This window comes from Fringilla coelebs (assembly GCF_963513975.1).
Source record: "Fringilla coelebs genome assembly, chromosome: 7".
In the NCBI taxonomy this organism is placed as follows: Eukaryota; Metazoa; Chordata; class Aves; order Passeriformes; family Fringillidae; genus Fringilla; species Fringilla coelebs.
Window position 1 is genome coordinate 7,787,905 of NC_140035.1, and position 19,806 is coordinate 7,807,710.

Genomic DNA, 19,806 nt, shown 5'->3' on the forward strand with positions numbered 1-19,806 from the left:
TATTGTTTTCTTTTTGTAGAATTTCTGACAATAAGATAAGAAAATTAAAAAAAAAAAAAACTCTCAGTGTTTATGGCTCTTAATTAACATTTGAGCAATCAATGAAAAAAATCATCATCATGTGGTGTAATCAACTATCACGTTATCCAGCCTGAAAAAATATTGTTTGGAATGGGACTTCCATGTTAATTACTATGATTACTTTTGAAGACTGTTATACTCTGTGCTTACAGGGGATTTTGGTATAACTTTCACCTGCAAACCACCATGCATTTTGCAAGCATTCATTTGATTTATGTAGGAGGTAACTACTGAATCCAAGTTCAAAGAGAAGTATAATTGCTGTCCAGTAAAGCCTGGCTTTTCAAGAGGTCTGACTCAGTTTCCTGTTCTGATTTATGGAGTACATTTTCTTCTAACTTTAGAACAAAGGCTTTCATTTATGTCTCTCACAGTATTTTCCATTCCAAATGTTGTTTCACACCTTGTGAAGGACTTGCAAGAAGAGCCTTAGGACTGCGTATTTTATTTGTGGTCCTCTTAGTGATTTTAAGGGAAAGTTGGGTTTTTTTGAGTGAATTTGTTTTGGATTAATTAATGAGGCACAGTGCTATAAATCCTGCTGACAGATGACATGTAGCAGAGTAGATAAATGACAAGGAGTAAGATTCTGTACTTATTTGGGTTTTAGCACATTGGTGTCACCTGTGGGGTCAAAGTGCATGGTTTGGAGCACTGCTGCTCAGTGTCTCTGGGTTATTTTTGCCTTTTCTCTCAATATGTCTCAATCATAACTAGGGACAGCTCTTTGGCCAGAAAACTTCATTTCTTTTCTATAATACTCAGCACAGTGATCCAGTGCCATTGGAGATTTCCAGTGCTGGGGTTCCTGAAAGAATAAATGCAAAATAGCCTAAAGGAAGCTGCAGGAACAGCCATGTTCTGTAATTGGTAACCTGAAACCAAATAGCTGTCTGTGAAGTGCTGTTCCTTTCTATTCAAAATGAACATTTTAAATATTTTCTCTTTCAAAGGATCTGCTGCTAATTCCCCAGTCCACAATCTGATTTGCCTTCCTAAACAGCAGCTCTAATAATACTGTCCCAAACTCCATCAATCCCACCCCACTCCCAGCCACAGCCCTAAAATAGCTCAGTTAGCTCTCCAAATGAAGCTTCATTAATTTTACAGAACATACCAGAGGACATTCACCAGTGCTGGATATCTTGAGTTGCTGTGGAGTCAATTAAAATAGAGCTACATTTTTCTCAATAAGCAAAGTTGTTTTTTTTTTTTTTTATGATAGCATAACCTTTTTCTCCAGTCATGTTTACTTCCCACTTCATAAAATTCAGGGATTTCTAATGAATTTCTCAGACATTACTGAGGATCAGGGAAGTTCTTTTGTGTTTCCTTTAGGCTTAATTTAGAAATTTTCTTATGCTTTTTTATATTGTTATAATAAAATTGTTTCATTTAATTAAGTACAAATCTCTTACATGGGTTTTAAATAATCTGAGAGAATCAGCACTCTATTCAATCTTGTAACAAACAGTGGAAAATTTGGAACTTTTTTTTAAACTCAAGGCTGATGTAGTAATTGTGTATTTCTTGGTAATTTTGCAGGTTTTGATACAAGCAAATACAAAGTATTTTTCATAGGAATCCCAATTAATTTCTGATTTCTTTTTTTTTTTTCTGGACATGTGTCAGATTCTTTTTTGCACAGGGAATGATAAATCAAGTGAGTTGCAAGAAGAAGTTGCAACAGTTCATCCCACAAGGTTTTAAATGTTTTGCAAGTAGACCAACTTAGCTTTAACCCTCCTTTGCTAACATTCAGTTGACAAGAAAATTCAGAATTCTGCAGCCCAGCATGAATCACACAGCATATGGACTGTCTTGAAATAGTCACAAATTTGTCCATCCATTCACCAGAAATACAGACCAGTACAGAAGTTTTTTTATTTTATCACTTCTAAGGAGATGTGAACATGATGCTCAACAAAATATTTTGGTTTTTTTGCAAAACTTTACTTTACAATATGGCCAAAACTTTGATATATTGAATGAGAGGAGCATGCTGTAGGGCATAAACTGGTAATTTTGAACCTCATGAGACAAATCAACCAAAATTCTGTCTTGTTTGTGTGCAGTAATAAGGATACTCTAATTAATTTAACCTGCTGGCTCTCTCTACAGAGGTATTAAATTCTCAGTGTGTTTGCTGACTGCTCATTTCTTTGTCATTGCAGATACAGCAGTGGTGTATAAAACCAGGAATGGACATGTTGTTGAACTGAATGTAGAAACAAATACAACTACGTTATTACTGGAAAACACAACTTTTGTAAGTAGTACATGTCATCTGCTTCTCTCTCAGTGAAAGTCTGCTAACATTTTTTTCTTGCAACAGGAGGGAGGGAGTACAGCATCTAAAAGTTAGGAGAGATATGTTCATGACCTAGACTAAATTGCATATAAATGAAAAATATAATCCATTCCTCTGTCAGGGAATGATTTCTGAATGAAGGTATTTGTTGTTTTACCTGTAAATAACCGAGATTTTGGAGGATTTGCTGTTGGTTGTGCTTTGTTCAGACCATCTGAAGGGTGGATTGTGCTTGGGATATGTGCTGGGGAATCTACCTGATGCCTGTTAGGAAAAAATGTTTCATAAAAGGTGGGAATGCTATTTAAATGTTGAGAGTTTTTCTCTATTAGAAAAGAGGGAAATTGTTCAAGATTCGTAGGAATATTTTCCTTAAGGGAAATAAATATGCAAAGAAAAATGTCATGTTAATCTCTGGTTTAGTTGTTTCTCTGTGCTTTAATGGCTGAGTAGATGATTGGGGATTATTCCTCTTGACCAGTAGAGGGTCAAGAATGGCTTCTGACTAGCAGTAGTTGCTAAGAAGTACTTTAATACTTTAGTCTGCATTTTCTTTTGCTTTGCTTGGCACTGTTCTTAGGGATACCACTTACATTCCACCCTGTAATTCTTGTTTATCAGGGTTTTGCAGCATAATTGTGTGGCTTGTCAATCTTTCCTCATAAACACTCCATGCAGACCACTGGCTGTTATTGTTAATCCCTGTACTTTTAATTTAATAAAATCTTTTACACCTGCAGACTCAAAAGGATGATTCATTTTCATCAGTGCACTTTGGCAAAGGCTGATTTTATTCCTGGTCTGTTCCTGGCCTTTGCTGATAGAGATTCCTCTTTTCAAAGCATAAAGGCTCAGGTGACCTTTACTTCTAACTCCTCAAACAAGAAAGAGGAGAGTAGAACCTTTACTTCTAACTCCTCAAACAAGAAAGAGGAGAGTAGAACTTCAGGAGAAAGAATTTGATGCTGATGTCCTAGGTCAGAGTAAAGATGGAGGAGGATGGAGGAGAGAATTATATTTTAATGTAATTTAGTGTGTGTGTGTGACTCCCTTCTGTGAGCTGCACCTTCCATGTGCTGGGATGTGCCTCAGGGAACCTCTTAGCCCAAAAGAGGCTGTCAGACACAATTAAACCTGGTGGTGATGCCTTGTGAATGCTGACCTAGATGGAGTTAAAGAATAAAGTAGGGATTTATTGGAAGGCCTCAATGGCTCCACCTTGGGCAGCACATGAGCCCAGCCAGGGCTGCACCCAAGGTGAACCCAAAATGGTCACAAAATGCACAACTGGTCATGAGGTCTCACACTTTTGTAAGTTCTGGTCCATTAGCATATTGGAGTTAATTGCCCAATTATAGTCCACTGTTGTTTATGTTCTTGGGCCTGAGATTTGGATCCTTTGTGCTTGGTCCCCAGCTGGAGAAGGAATTTTGTCTCCCTGCTCTGTGAAGAGAGCTTGCCATCCCCTTATACGAAGCTCAGACTTACACACTGAAGCAGCACAGAATTGGAAAAATAAAAAAGCTAAAACCTGAGGCATCAGTGGAAGGCTGAATTTTTGTGGAATACAAACCCTCAAGTTTGAGGAAGCTCTGTCCCTGTAGCCATCTATCCCTTGCCTGGCCTGTGCCAGGTCTCCGTGGTGCCTTCAGCGCATCCTTGAGCGCGAGCAGCTGCTCGGGCATCCCCGGCTGCAGAATTGACTTTAATGCCAAGACCTGAGTCTCCTCCCAGAGGAATTCAGACACTCCTGGCTGGAAGGGTCTGGCCTGTGCCCTGGAGTGTGGTGCCAGCATGACAGGCTATTCAGGCCATTTTGCCACCCCAGCCTTGCCAGCCGATGATGGGTTGGGAAGGACAGGCTGCTTCACACCAGGGGTGTCGCCTCTTTTTGGAAAGTTGTTCTTCCCTGGGCTTTTCCTGGAATTGATTTATCCTCAATTCACACAAACCTAGTGAGCTCTAGACACTAGATATCTACTATTATTTAGAAATGTGGGAAACTGATCCAAAATATGTAATATTCAAGCAACTATTTAGTAATTATGGGTGAAAAAAATAAAAGCCTAAGTGTATTTTTTTTCCTGCAGAGCTCCTCTCTTTACACAGCCAAAAGTTGAGTGTGTTATACTTAAACATAGTCAATTCCAGCAATTAGTATTCATATGGAGGAAGCATAATAAAAAGCTGAAAACAGAGCAGAAGGCCCAGCAAGCTTGTTGGTGTATGTTTGGAAGAGAACAGTGGGAAATGTTCTGTGCTGTCTGACATGGTGGCCAACAATCCTAACAGCGTAACATTACTGAGGCAGGCTGAAATCAAAAGCTCTCCTGTTCTTCTGAGCTTGACTGTCCCCAGATTTGCACTGCTAAATGTAATCTTCTAAAGTTAGACACCTGGATCATTAATCAAACATTTTCCTCGCTCAGTGTCACATCTGCTTAATCATCGGTGCATAATTAGAATGGTGGTGGTTTAATGACTCTGCAGAGATGTCTTGGATTAATAAAAAATACAGCAGAGATCCAACACAGGCAGTGGCAATGCAAGTTCCCTCATTCTTCCCTCTCAAAGGGTTTTAGTCATGGAAGAGTCACCTTTTGATGGGAGTTATTAGTCTGATTTCAGTCTGCATTTGCTTTCCTGTTTGCCTTGGCTCAAGCAGCCAGAGAAATGGCAGGGTTTTCTTAGTAATGTTGATAATTGTCCATGGAGAATTGAACTGCTGTGATAAACTCCTTGTGCAGAGGAAAGGGGCAAATAATGACTCTTTGTCACCCCTGATTGGACTGTGTTTGAATCAGCAGCTCAGAGGAGATTTTCTTTTTTCCCTCATTGCTCAGCCCCTGAAGCAATCTTCCACTGGGCACAGATCACTGGCTCTTCTTTTGCATCCTAGAGACTGCCACTCTCCTGCAAAGAACACATCTTTTATCCTTCTTTGTGTTGCTTATTGTGTAGAAGCCAGATATCCTTAATGAGAATCTTATGTGCTCACTGAGGAGGTGTATCATCAAAAAAGCAGGCTGCAGTTTTTTAAAAAAACCCTTATGTTAACATATATAAAGATGACAAAATCCCCCAACCTTTAAAAGTACCATTAATAATAGTCATGCACCTGGAAAGAAAAAAGGCCAATGTTTTTCATTCTGGGATGCCCACTTCTCTTACATAGGGGAAGTATCTATCCCAAGTTCTTGAAATAAAGTACTTTTTTTTTCCAGTATTATCAGGTTTTCTTTGCAAGTAGAAGAAATTCTTGGGCTTCATTTGTCCTTCCAGAACGGAATCCTTTTCTGTAATCAATTAGTAAAACAGCCTGGCCTTTATATAATTAAACTATCAGCAAAGCAATATTATGGGTAACAAATACAGTGCCAGAAGTGAAAAGGGTAGGTTGCAAAGCACAAATATTTGTTGATATCTCTGGGTGTTATTATTTAAGGATGTTTTCTAGTACACATTTTCCTCTGACTGTATCCATGTAGTCCCTCCTGTTTCAGCTGTCTAATAAACAGTTAATATCCTTAGCCAGCAGCATATAAATGTTCACAGCTGGAGGCTGGGCCAGGCTCCTGTTAAGAGGAGCCAGAAAAAGCCCTAGACATTAATCACTGTGTGGCATCCTGGTGTTTGAGATGCTGCCTTGACACATGATTACAATATGTTCCCTATCATCTGGCTGGGCTGCCTATCACTGTGATCCTAAGTGACAGCCTACCAGCTTTTCAGCGTTTGGCAATACTTTGTTGCACTTTACACTTCCAAAATCGGTGGCATTATGCCACATTTGGCCTAGAAATTTCAGTGTTCAGCAAGCATTTTATTGAATGCTTTTGCCATCAGCTGTTCCTTAGGGTCAGTAAAAGCAGGTTATCAGTTCACACATAGCCCAGCCACAAGCTGGAGAGGAGAGCATGCAGGACCACATGGATCCTTTAGCTCAGGGACAGTTGTCCATCTGGCTCCTTATTCTAGCTCAGCTTCTCAAGCCTGTTTTACAACCCTTAAACACAAAACAGAATGGAAAAAGCAAGCACAGAGAGGATAGAAAATGTGTGTAGAGACTGTGTGTTCTGGTATGGACCTTTCCAAATGTGTTCTCTGAAAGAAACCTGCAGAAGTTTTGCACTCATTTCTTCCTCTTTAAAAAGCTGCAATAATTATGAAAGTGGTAAGACTTTTGTTAGCCTTCACTGCTCTTGTGGTGCATGTATTCAGATACCAGGCACACACCCTAACAAACACCCAGGGTCCTCTGCCACAAATGAGTCCACTGGGACTCCTCCAGGCTTTGCAGTGTGCATGATGGGATAAATTTTGAATCTGTTGATTTGTTTTCAATACCAGGCAATACAAGTGGAATTATTTTCAGTTTGTGTACTCTTCTAACTTCCAGAAATTCCTGACTTGCTGTGCCCCTGGATTTCTGTGCCTTTCCACAACTCTTTTCAGGCTCACAGGGATACTGCAGCATGGTGCACAGCAATTATTGCTGAGTTTCAAACCTGTTTCCAGAGGCTTACCAGGAGCTCACCCTGGAGCCTGTGGTGTTGCTGTGTTACTGTGGACCATCTTTTACACAAAGGTGGAGAGGGAAGAGCCTTGCTCCCTGCTGTTGGTGCCAGAAGGTGACAGAGCAGGAGCAGTCTGGGCTCAGGGAGCAGGGTCAGGCTGTGAAAGCCCTGTGGAGTCCTTGCAGCCAAAAGCAGAGAATGAGAGCTTCAGTCTGAGCAGAGCTTTTGGCAGGGACTCTTTTGTGCTGTTTCACAGAGTGTTGTTCATAAACAGCCCTGCTTGTTCTCTTCCTTTGGATACTTTTTTGTTTGTTTTTTTTTTTGTGCTCCCCACCACCACACCACCTTCCTCTTTTGACATGAGACTCAGTGCAGCATCATAATGCAATTACAGTTCCTTTGTTGATTAATGTAGATTTAATTGCAGGAGTAGCTTACGTGCTTGTATTTTAAGAACCTTGCATAAGAGATTAATGAAAGGGTGAATAATAGTAAATACATTAAATAACATTATATAACCACATAAATATTAATAGTTGTTGCTGCACTGAAAATTTTAATGACCCACACATGTTGTAAATAGGTGATTTTGAATATTGTAACATTCTCTCTACTCTCCCATGCTCCTCGGAGTTTCCAATAATGCTCTCAGCACAGCCTTTTCAGTAGAGGGGTTTTTATGAGGAAGGGTTTATTGTGTCAGAGGATCACTGTGCATCAAGGTAGGAAAGCCTTGACAGATGGAAGGGTTTGCAGTCACTGTGGTTTGGTGGTGGCCATTGGTTTTTGTCCAAGTTTTGTCCAAGAAGGAGATTTCACTGTAAAAAATGTGAAAATATCAGGTTACGGCAACTCTGTGCGGGATTTCTCTAAATCCTGTTCCTGGTGAGATTGTTCCTTGATATAGTTAAGGGTTAGCTATGTCAATTTGCCTGGGGAATGTAAGGGGGAAAAACTTCTGTGATGACTGGTTGGAGGTTATTGTCTGTCAGGGAGGTGGTGGTGCAAGGCTCATGGCTGGTTCATGTCTGGTTTTATGTCCTGCAGTTCCAGGTGGGTTTGGGGAATTTGGTTCCTGTTTTTGTGAGCATAGAAGTCAGCTGAGGTCGTGGTTTAAGGCACATTTGGTTTTTAAACTGGACAGGAAACCTGAGGGTTAACAGTGCCAACACCTGACATTGCAGAGTTTTTGGGCACAGATTAACTGCTCAGGTGACACAGAAGCACTGCGTTAAGAAACGTAACCTTGGAAACCCAAATTTTTCATCATCCCAATTATAGCACATTTTTCTAATTACAGCCTGTCTTCCTCAGAGGTTCCCTGTTTCCAGTCTTGCTCTTCTGCTGGGCTCCACTCTCTGCTGCTTGCTCGTGGTCCATCTTCTCCTTTCAGTCACAGCAGTGGCAGTGGAGGAGAACCCCAGTGTTCCCTGGATGCCAGTGCCTCCCCAGGGAACTGTGACAGCCAAATGCCTTCTCCTCTTGCAGCTCCTCTCATTCCATCCTGCCTGACTCCTTTTGGGCCATTTTCTGTCTGATAAGTGGAGCTGGATACCTGTGAATGCTGATGAACTCCCATCCACTGAGATTCCACTACATCATCAAGTTAAATTTCTGATAGAGATGTAGATGTGCAGTAGAGAGCTGTAGAATTTCCTGGTTGCCACCAAGCTCTAAAGTAACATTCCTGAAGGCCTTAAAATATTTCATTCTGGATGAATAATAATTTAAAAAAAAATAAAGCCAAAATGTGTGCTAAGGGAGCACTAAAGAGTGGGAGAAGGAGAATAACAGGAGTGTGGAAGATGAAGGCTTCTGGGAAAAATAGAAGCACAAGAAACTGAAACAGCAGGAGGGGTAAACCTAAAGGGAAAAAAACCCAAACCAGACAAATAAGCAGACTCCACAACAATGAACATTTCTTTAAATCAGTTTTAACTGTGATATATTATTTCACTTAAAACCATCCAACTGAAACTAAGGAAAAAGAAAACTGTAAAGTATACATGTTACAAAAATATTTTTACAACTCTGGGCTAGACTGTATTACAGATAACTTCATCTGTTTGCTCTATACCATGTTTTTGAAAGATTATGAATAAGGCACTGATTTAAATGTCATAGTAGATAAAATCCACAAAAACAGTAGCCCCAAAATTTTATAGTATGTGAAAGATGAAGAGAGTCACCAGTACATCAGTGGCTCAGAACTAGGGTTTAAGAAACAGGAGAAATAAAAAGAGTTGATACTAGGGTTGCTGAGGATGCAGAGCCTGAATCAAACCTAAAATTTCCCTTAAACACAATCATAACAGGTATTTTTACCAGGAAAACACATATAACATGCAAAGTTAGAAATAAAAGAAATATTGACATTGGAAATCAAACTTGAGACTATATTGTCCACTGGAATTGTATGTTCCATTTTAATCACCCGTATGGAGAGGTGGTAAAAGCCAATTCTTTTCCATGCAAAACTATATTTCAGCAATTCCTAAAAGGTGGGTGAGAGAAGGAAACTGGAGAGCTGAAGGAGAAAAAGCCTGTTCAAATTCTGTCTTTTTGCCTGGATTTGGCTTTTACTGTTGCAATCTATGGTGGCAGTGAGACCCCTGAGGTCATCACATCATGCATCACTGTCAGGAGAAGAATTAAAACTCTTATCACAGGAGGTATTTCAAAGAAACCTAGCAATACAATGTTTCATATGGCTAGACCTGATTTTAAAGTCAGTGGGGGATTTGGTCGAGTGAGGAATGAAGAATCAGGTATAAGGATCATTTATGTCTGAAAAAGTGAAATTATGTCAAATGCAGCAATGTAGGGGAAATGGCTGACAGGTGTGGGAATTAAGCAGGGATGACAGTGCACAAGTGTTTAAAAAACCCCACATTTATTTTGTCTCAGAATTATGCAATAGTGTGGACTGTAACCAATTCAAGGATCCCAGCAATTTCTCCAGTCCACATGTTTTCTGGTTGAATAGAGCTGATGTTTTCATAGGGATTTCAATTCTTGTTGGGGCTGGGCAGAGGGAAACTCCTTTACCTTTTACCTCATGTTCTGCCTTTGGAAAGGGGTTAGGGTGTGCCTGGGGTGCACAGGGTTGGACTGCCCCAGGCTGCTGCCACTGAGCAGTGATGCTGAGGGAAACCAGCCCTGCATCCCTGCACTCTGCCTAAGTAGGCAGCTCTGTTTCTCCCAGCTTCTCAGCCTATTTGTCCAAATTTCCCTTTCCTAGAGATCAAGCACAGCAAACCCATAGGGTTATGGGCACATGGGGTAGCATTTAGCTCTGTCTTCCTTAATGAAGGCTAAATAGCTCCTGACAAAGCAAGAAGCTTGAGAAATTGTGGATATGCAGACCCGTGGAACAACCATCCTCCAGATAACAAGACACCTGAGGGTTTTTAATTCCTAGTGTATTTCCAATGTGGTATTTCCCCAACACTTCCTTTTAAGCTCAGAAATGTGTTCTCCTGAGAAGAGAATAAACCCTTGGGGTCAGAGTCCTCACAAGTTTCTTTTTAATGAACGAATTTATCTAGCCCCTGTAGAGACTGGCCCAATAGATGATCTCCCAAAGGTTTGTGTTTTGTACATCTCATCTCATCTCTTACAGCAGGGACTGAAACTTTCTTTCTTTATAAATCCTTCGCCAGCTGGTCTAATCTCCTCAGCCATAGGGTCAGGCAGCTGTTGGTTGATGAAATCCCTCAGACATGTTTGAAGAGGGGAAAAAAAAAAAGAATTCTGTCTTTTGTTTAAGTGACTCACAGATCGTGAGTTTACTTGCAGGATGAATGACTCAGGTGATTTAATTTTCTGTTTTTAATGTATAAGGGCTTCTTCTGTGCATGTAAGTAGGTGTTTCAGAATTAATTGCCAAAATTCTGCTGGTCTATACCAAAAAAAGGCCCTTCAAAAATCAGAATTTTAAGGAAATTGTAATCACTTTAAGTCACTTAAATCTCTTTGCAATGCTATTGGAATTAAACATCTATTTTATTAAAGGCTTGATTGCGAATCAGGCTTAAATGAAAAGGTTAATAAGGTTTTTATGATAATTTAAAGAAATCAGCGTCGATATCAGCTGTGGCAATGAGCACATGATTTCTGCTGGTACGACACAGCTTTGCACTCCTTTTACCAAGAATTATGCCATTATGCTAACAAAAAGAAAACCATTTTTCTCAAATCCCATTACCATCGTTTTTTGCATTGAATGAACACCTCGTGTCTGGAGGCAAATACAATTTTGCAGGGGAGTGTAAGCTGAGTACACAAGATTAGTGGTTTTCAAAAGACTTTAAATCTCAAACCCACCACACTCTCTACTTGAAAATCAAGTAGTTCTTGCTGGTATTGCTTGGAAGTGCCAATAGCTTGCAGATGAGCTGCTCAGGTGTTTGGAGGAAGAGCCTCATTGCCTTTGTGGTGGCACCATCAGGAGCTGCAGGTTCTTGCTCACTGTGTGAGCTGGTAGGAGCTGCACTCCCTGGGAATGAGTTTGGAAAGTTGCCTGGGTTCTCTAGTGATGAACACTGAGGCAACTGGGCAGTAATTAATAAACTGCTGGGAAGAAGATAAATTTCACATCTGAAAATATTTTTAGTGAAGTGCCAGGAGAGAATGTTAGTCATAGATTAACATGGTCTCTGCTTAAAGATGATAAACTCATGAAAGCAAATTTGGGCACAGTAGAAATCTCTTCTGGATGCTTTGCAGATACAGAAGAACGGTTTAAGGTGTGTTGTCTTTTTTTCTTTCTTTCTCAAGACTGCAGCTTTGTCTTCTGACTTTTGATTCTGTTATGCTGCTGAATCATAGAGTTTATATTCAAAAATATTTTTCCCTTTAATTCTTTTGGATAGCTTGATTCTAACTTTATTACTTAGGAACCTGGGTTTAATATGTATACCAAAATATAGCATCTTTTCAGTTTATTGGAAGCTCTTTTTTTCTAGGTATAGCTCCTTTGCTACTCTGAATGTAATAGTTTGTGACTTCCTGCTTGTGTATCTTTCAAACCCCTGTTGAATTCATTAGCTTAGTGGTGGGATTAGGCTAAGCAGAGCAAGATCCTTAAGAAATCAAATAGTGGATAGATCTTGTCCTACATAGCTGTTTTTATTTGTTTTCATTTTATGGCTTTGTGGTTCTGTTTTTTTTTTTTTTGCTGTCCTACTTTTTTTCTATTCTTATCTGCATTTTTCATTTCTTCCTTTTCCTTTCATTCTGCAAATAGATGTCTTGAGATTAATTTAAAATTACTTCCTTCAGTGCCCTTTAAAGCACATTCTTATCTTTCTCGTGCAGTAGAGTCATTAAATTATTTCTGACATCAGCATTACTCCTTGATGAAATTACAATCTTGAATTCAATTGGGTGTCATGTAGTCTTGAGTGGATGTAAAGCATTATTAGTTTTGTAATGTTACCTTATGTTTCACTTTTTTCTCTACTAAGAATTTTCTTTATTTTAAGAAAGACTTCTGCTTTGGTTCAAGTTGTTTTGCAAAATGTTTGCATATGTGGTATTAAAAGAAAATCAGCAGAGATGTAGTGCACACTTTTTCTTGCATATTATCTTTAAGGCTACCAAGTGATGAATCTCCCTTTTAATCATTCCAACCCAGGTGCCTTCCTTCATCCTCTGGGAATGACTTGGTTATAGTTATCCTTGTTATCCTTGAGCATAGTGCTTGTAGTGATGATAAAAAAACTCATCAGCCTCTTATTGGTATTTAATGTTGAAGCCAGATTCTTCTGTTGCCATTGTGCTAATACCAGCTAATTAGACTAAGAATTATTTAGTGAATCCTTATTTTGAGAAAATTACATTGGTTTTCTAAACCAATTCTGTCTTGTGAATGGGAAGTTCTTAAATGAGCTGTAGGAAAATTTGGGAAAGGGGATCTTATTACTTTCTATTGCTAGCTCACTTATACTGTTACTTCATTGCAGGTAACCTTCAAAGCATCAAGATACTCTGTTTCACCAGACCTAAGATTTGTTCTTCTTGCATATGACGTTAAACAGGTAAGCCAAGCCTTCCTGATCAAAGAGCCTCTAAATCAAAACTCTAAAAACTTTGTTGTTTTGTATGTTTCATTTGTAATTCCACATGTTGTGAATGGTGTACTTGATTTCTCTTCCCAAAACCTTCTGATTCAATGATGGGGAAGTTTGTATTTATGTGTGAGGAGTTGTTGCCTGGTTCTCAGGAAGATAAATTGCCATGGCTCCTCTGAAGTGCCATGTTGGTTTTGGTAGTAGGGGTTTTCTAACCCTTAAACTGCTCTGTCACTGCCTGGTTTTGTGCAATCCTATCTTTTAATATTCCTTCTGTTTTAAACAGCTGCACTGGTAATTTACAGACTATACAAAACAAAAGGTCTGGGCTGATTCATGTCATGGAATGTTTATTGTTGTCTTCAGGAGTCTGAATTGTGATAGTATAGAAGCCTGTGTAATGCAGTGTATTCTTTGTTTCTTATAGTATTTAGAGGTTTTGGAGGCTATTACATTGTCAAAAAGACTTTTGATCAATAATACCATACAGAGTTTTCTAGGATAAATCTTGTAACACAGAAAGGAAAAGGAAAAGCAGCTTTATGAATTTCATCTGTGTATATTGGTGCTTCTATAAAAAGTGCTACTGAAATATGAACTGTTCTTCATGAAAGAATAGTTCTGGGTTGATGAACTCAGTGGTTACTTGAATAAGTTTGGGTTGTTTTGTTTGTTCTAACAGTGTTGATATAAAGTGATTTGTTAACTTCGTATTACATCCAAATAGGGTTTCCATCTACCAGTTCTGCTGGATTCCAGATCAAGCTTTCCTTACAGTATGCATATATCAATAGGAAAGAGCTGCTGTTGTTCAGGTCACTGGTTTTTTTGGTGGAAGGTTCCAGTTTTATTCTGTCTGAAGAACACATGCTCCTTACTACGTCCCTTCTTGATTGCTTCCTATTTTGTGAGAGTTTACTAATCCCTCATACTGACTTAAATTCCTCATTTGTTCTATTGAATTTTCGATTTTGGATGGATTTTTTTTCCCCCTTTTGTTTGTGATTTTCTTGGTACTAACATATATAACTGATAAAGATAAATAAGGAAAACATGAAAGGATCTGTCACACTTTATTCCATCTAAATGTGTTAACACCATGGTAAAGATGGTCCACTGAGCTCTCAGTGTATGCTGATTCTATCAGTTTTCAGTAGCACCCTCTTTCTGCAGTTCAGTCTTGGATTTGTTGCAAAAAGAAACTCTTCTGTCCTTTCACAGTGAAGTTACCTAGAGGAAAGAGGTTTGCAGCATTTACATTTTCCATCTAGAGGTTTTCTTTGCTCAGCTGTGTTGATGAGAAGTGATTGAAATGAGAAATGAGCAGGGGTTGGGCAGCAGTTTGTGGTGGCAGTCCTGGGTGCCTTTGGGTGAGGTTTGTGTCGCTCAGAGTGCTCCAGCTGAGCTCCTGGCTTTCACACCAGAAACGTGCTGTGATTGTTGTGTGTTCTGCAAGTGCTGGCCCTAAAACTCATAATAGCTGGGTGTTGTCACCCAGATGTAAATAAAACCTTAGCTCCTGAATGTGTTGCTTGAGGTGAAAGGAAGAAGCACCAAAAATCATTTAAGACAATTTATTCAGACATTGCAAAAAATGTTATTGTGAATAACTGGGGAAAGTATTTTATTTTTTCCTCCAAATTTTCTGACTTTTGGGATATTTGTTAGACTGGTAAGGCACTTTTGTTTCCTCCAAATAGGCTGGAGAAAAGGCATGCCAAGCCTGTATATTTCTTCTTAACTCTTGCTTCTGAATTACATCAAGGGTTAAATTAGTGTTCATAATTCTTGTGGTTTAGGATTTTTTTTCTCAGTCAGAGCCAGACCTACTGCATCTGGATGAGAGGAAATCTGCCTGTCTACCTTTCTTTTCCCCCAGTTGCTAAGTATAATTTATTAGATTTATTGACTATAAAATTGAAATCAATACTAAGCAGCATAACTTAATTGCCGAGTTTCCAATTAGTTTCAGTAGATTCAGGCCAGATTCTTTGTTCATGCCTCTTTTGAATGTAACTTTTTATGAAGCTGAGGATTTCCTTATTGTCAAAGTTACAGCACATGGTTGAGTCTAATGATACCCAGTTCAAGGAACCACAAGTAACTTATTATAAGTATTTAATTGATCTCTCCATCTGCTATAAATTGCTGCAGGTCTCTGGACCTTATGTTTGCCCCTTATTTTTCCTTTGTGAAGATTTAGTTGTATAATTGTCCTGCAATGTATTTGATGGGATTTCTGCTTTTGAAGACTGTGAAGATTTTGGTTTTTTAAAATTATAATGGTTGTTTACATACATCAATCTGTGTTCTTCATAACATACAGTAATACAGCTGGAACGGATTTATTAATCAACAGTTTTATAAATAAGCTAGTGTGTTTCAGCTGAGCAGATTGGAGGGAAATAGAGACAAATACTTCTTCAAGACATTTTGTCATGAAATTGTAATTAGGAACAAGGTTATTTTGATGTTTGGATTAAAAATAAATGTTACATTAAATAGTCGAATATTTATTTTACTGTTGTCAGCATTTTTCTTTAATCTGTTTTATGCTTGGAAAGGCAAACTTTAATTAAATTTGCAGTTGTTTCAGCACAATTAAGAATATCTTCTATGCATAACGAAACATAAATCTGCATGAAAATAAGCCATCTATGAATACAAAAGTAATTATTGGATCATTTAAATTATGCTTAATACACGGACGAAAACCATTTCATGTGGCACAGCAGCTGGTTTGGTAGAGCTCTAGGAAAATATTCTGGAAGGAAGCTCTTTTGCTAAGGAGTTGAAGGTGCTGTACATTGATTTTCGGATGTCAGGCTCCCTCCATCTCCTTCCCAGCAGGCGACAGCACACAAGCCCTGGGGCTGTCTGGTGTTTCCTGTTGGAGCACAAGGCAGTGGTGAGTGTAGGGGTCCTTTCTGTCTCTCCTTTGCTGCAGTACTCCATCATCCTCTGCATTTCTGGACTGCTTTTCACCATTTCTCCAAGGTTTCTGACTTTCCCAAGCTTCCATGGCCCAGCTGCAGTGTACCTGGTCTTTCTGTCTGTAGCTCTCCATAATTTGTTCAGCATTGCTGAAAAAGTCTCGTTGTGCAAGGCAGCAGATCAGAAATAGAAACTAATTTGGGAAATGAGCTCAGACATCCTTGCTGGATGTCAGGCCATCCTCATTCTTCTGGGACAGTGGGAAGACAGCACCAGGGAAACTATTGTGCCTATTGTATGCAGGGAGGGGACAGTTTTGCAGGGCTGTATCTTTTTGATTTTTCCTTTGAAGATTGTCAAGGTGTGAGCAAAGAATGTGACACTGGGTGACAGCTTATCTAAGCCAGTTGAGATTTCAAGAGGAAAGATTGTTTCGCTCTTGCTTTCAACAAGGGCTGTGTTAAAATTGTATTTTAAACTTTTCTCACTCTTCTGGTGGTATAATTCACAACCACCAAAATCTGATTTGTAGTTTTGATAAGGAGATGGAAATCAGACATTCTGTTCTTGTATTAATGGTAAATAATGGGGCAGTGAATTTGCAGAAGAGTGAGAATTAAGGTCCTAAGAAATTCTTTTACCATTAGGAAACTTTGGTGTTAACTTGGTATGACATCCCTCAGCAGACTGTCCCTGCTTGTCCCTGGACTCCACATGAAATGAAAAAAAGCTTTATTCTAGATAATAGTGAGTTTTTGCTCAGACATCATGGGTATGTTCTCCCAGTGCTCTTGCTAGAGCATAATTTGCCACAGAAGAGCAAATGAAGAAGTAGATGAGATCATTTCCTCTCATTCCTCATGTGATTGAATCCTTATGATTTTTTTTTTTCTCTCCCTGCCCACAAACTTTTCTTTCCTTTTCCCTGCTTTCAAAGCCTCTTTGAATGCCAAGCTTCAGGAATTTTTCCTACTTTATTTTCTTTTCTATTAATAAGGCATCATCTTCTGTTTTCAGTACAAGATAATTATGTGTGATTTTTTTTAGCTCTTGGTTCAGGAATGTGCTTAAAAACAGATTAAAGTTCAGCTCTAGTTTAGAAGCGTGAGCATTTAAATACTGACTAAAAAGGGAAATCTTCTCCTGAATTAGGACTTCAAATTTTAATCTTTTTTAGCTAGAGAATTTTAATAGACCAATATGTATAGCTTAAAAGAAATAGATTTTAACACTTCTTATAGTAAGATCAGTATGAAGAGTAACCCAGTACCCTTCAGAAAGGAAGGAGAAAAATAAATGAGTGACATCTAAATGTCACTCATCCAGTAGAAATAGTTCAAAAGTGTAACTGAATATTTTCAATTTAATGGACTAAAGACAATATTCCAACATAGCCTTTGAAACAAAGAACACCCAAGTTACTTTTTGCTTTGTGCTGATTCCTGTCATCAATTTGCTGCTATAATATCTATTTTTAGAGGATAATGACAAGGAGCACTGACCACGGTCTACAGCAAATGAAGGACAAACAAGTGACATTCTCATCAAGCTTTTAGAGACTGCCTTTGATACTGACTTACTCAAGGGCACTGAAAGGATCTTCAGGATTTTGTCTGCAAATTAGGAGAATCCATGAGGGGAAGAACTCACTGAGGTCTTAAAGTATGAGAATATGTTCTGCATTAGAGGATTATCTTTCTTCCAAGCAGGTGGAAACCAAATGCTCAGTTGTCAGTACCTCTGGGTCAGTGAAATTTATTTGTGGATTTTTGTTATGCAAAAGTTTAAAGGTAAAGAAACTACCTTGCATTATGTCTTATTTTTAGTCACAACACTGGTTTTAACACATGCAGGTGTTTTCAAGATTTTATTTTATCCACTGCCTGTGGAAGTCTGACGATGAGGAGCATTATCTGCATATCAGCCAAGGGTTGGAAACACACATAACAAAGATGAAATGAAATCTGTCACCTAGCACATGGAAACAGCATTTTCTCAACAAGATTATTTCATACAAAGGAATAACAAAAGACTTTTTAAAGCCGCAGCGATCTGGCCAACAATATTTTATGTAGCGCTCTCCATGAAGTAAAAATCTGATATCAAATTCATGCTATCACCTTTTTCCTCCAAAAATGCCTGTTTCTTTAGATAAACCTGTTTTTCATGTGTATTTCTGCAGGTCCTCAGGGTAATCTTTCATCTCTCATTTGTTCATTTTGAGATGAGTCCAGAAGCAAATCATGCATGTGCACAGTCTTGAACTTACAAGATCGTAAATAAAAGTCTGATCCTGACATGACTTTCCCATTCATCTTTATCTCTTGTCAAGAACACCAAAGACCAATTTTTATCAGCTTTAGGGCAGCAAGGAAAAAAATAGGAAGGGATTTTTAAGAGAGATCCACCCCCAAAATCTGAGCTTATTTCTTGCAAATAGGTTTTGTGATATATTTTATTCCTCTCTTAGGTATGACCAGACTGGGTGCTTAAAAGGTCAGATATTGAGCAATTTGTGGAATTAGGCTGCTCAAATTTTTGCCTTTTCAAGGCTGTTGTTTTACTTTGAGTTCAAGTTTTAGATGGACAGAGTCTGGTAATGTGACAGCTAGGGCTGTAGGTTTTCTTGGCATGGCGCTCTTCTTTTTCATATATTTGACTTTATAGAGCTCCACAGCTAAGCAAGGCATTTTAAAGATATAAAAACCAAGGTCTTTGCCTGAGGAGATGATATGCTTTGTAGTAAAATCTGGCAAAATGAAATTTATGACCCCACCTACTATCACAAATTATCCCTCAGGAGTGAGTATTCATGTGAATACAGTGTGTCCCACTTCTATCCAGGATTTTATCTCAATCATGTGGCAAAATGCAATGGCAACCTGCACCCATAAATGGATGGTGGGGAAAAGAGAGTCTATTTTATGGTGAGAATCATGGACACTGATGTTTGTGTTGCATTTGTCTGAAAAACAGACTTCATCTTTGATTCCTGTTGAGTTGCAATCCTTTAAGTGCTTGCCTTCAGCCCATCAGGTCACTGCCTCACCCCTCACTAGAAGCAGCAGAGTTGTAAGTGGAGAATCTGCATATATCTGCAATTCTGTGTAAAAAGTATTGGTGTGTTTGTGATGGGATGTTGGGGATGTTCTCTGCCAGGGTGTTGCTGTGGTGGCCTACAGGACAGGGCTGGAACTGTCACCATTTTTTTTTTTCTCTAAAAATAAAAAATTGAACTGAAAAGATGGGAAACTGAAGTGCTATTTGGATGCTTCCACTGTTTCTTTACATCTAATAAGGGAATTTCACTTGTCACACACCAGTCCATACACATTCCTGTTTTTCATAAGGGATGTGTTGGTTCATATATGCAAGTTCAGCCTAGTGTAGCAGTTAAGAAAACAGATCACTTTTCCTAACAAACCACATGAGGCAGGGTGTTGCTACTTTTCAAATAGCTTACTGAGTTTGTCTGTTCCATTTATACTTACAGGATGGCTGCTCAACCTCAAGTTTCAGAAGTAAGCAAAATAAATAATTCTAATTGAGGTAGAAGATGGCTTTTTTTTCACTTGTTCAGAGTTGCCAGAGCTGAAAAACCTGAATTCATGTTTCAGGTTCTTGTTCAAAGCCAGTATTGAAAAAGAAGATTGTACTTTGCTGTTGTTCAGGAAGAATGAAGGCATTTAGCTTTTCAAAGAAAATGTTTATTGACAGAAAAAGTATTTCTTTTCAATAGTATTGTCATTCCTATCAAGTATGAATACTGTTATTTCAGGAGGACCTAGGTGGTGTCCAGCTGAGTTTCTGAGATCCAGAAGCTCAGAAACTCAGTCTCAACAGAACTCTGATTTTCAGAGTGCTTGTATTCCAACATCCCATAATAATC

General features: G+C 38.8%; 1 protein-coding gene across 3 annotated transcripts in view; it reads left to right on the forward strand.

Annotated features, from left to right (window-relative positions):
* DPP10 (dipeptidyl peptidase like 10) overlaps positions 1-19,806 on the forward strand; it is a 426,949-nt gene that overhangs the window by 301,039 nt on the left and 106,104 nt on the right. For all 3 annotated transcript variants that reach the window (XM_084209340.1, XM_084209342.1, XM_084209341.1), the window contains 2 exons: positions 2,256-2,350; positions 12,876-12,950. In XM_084209340.1, the coding sequence (XP_084065466.1) occupies positions 2,256-2,350; positions 12,876-12,950 (170 nt within the window). The remainder of the gene's footprint in view (positions 1-2,255; positions 2,351-12,875; positions 12,951-19,806) is intronic.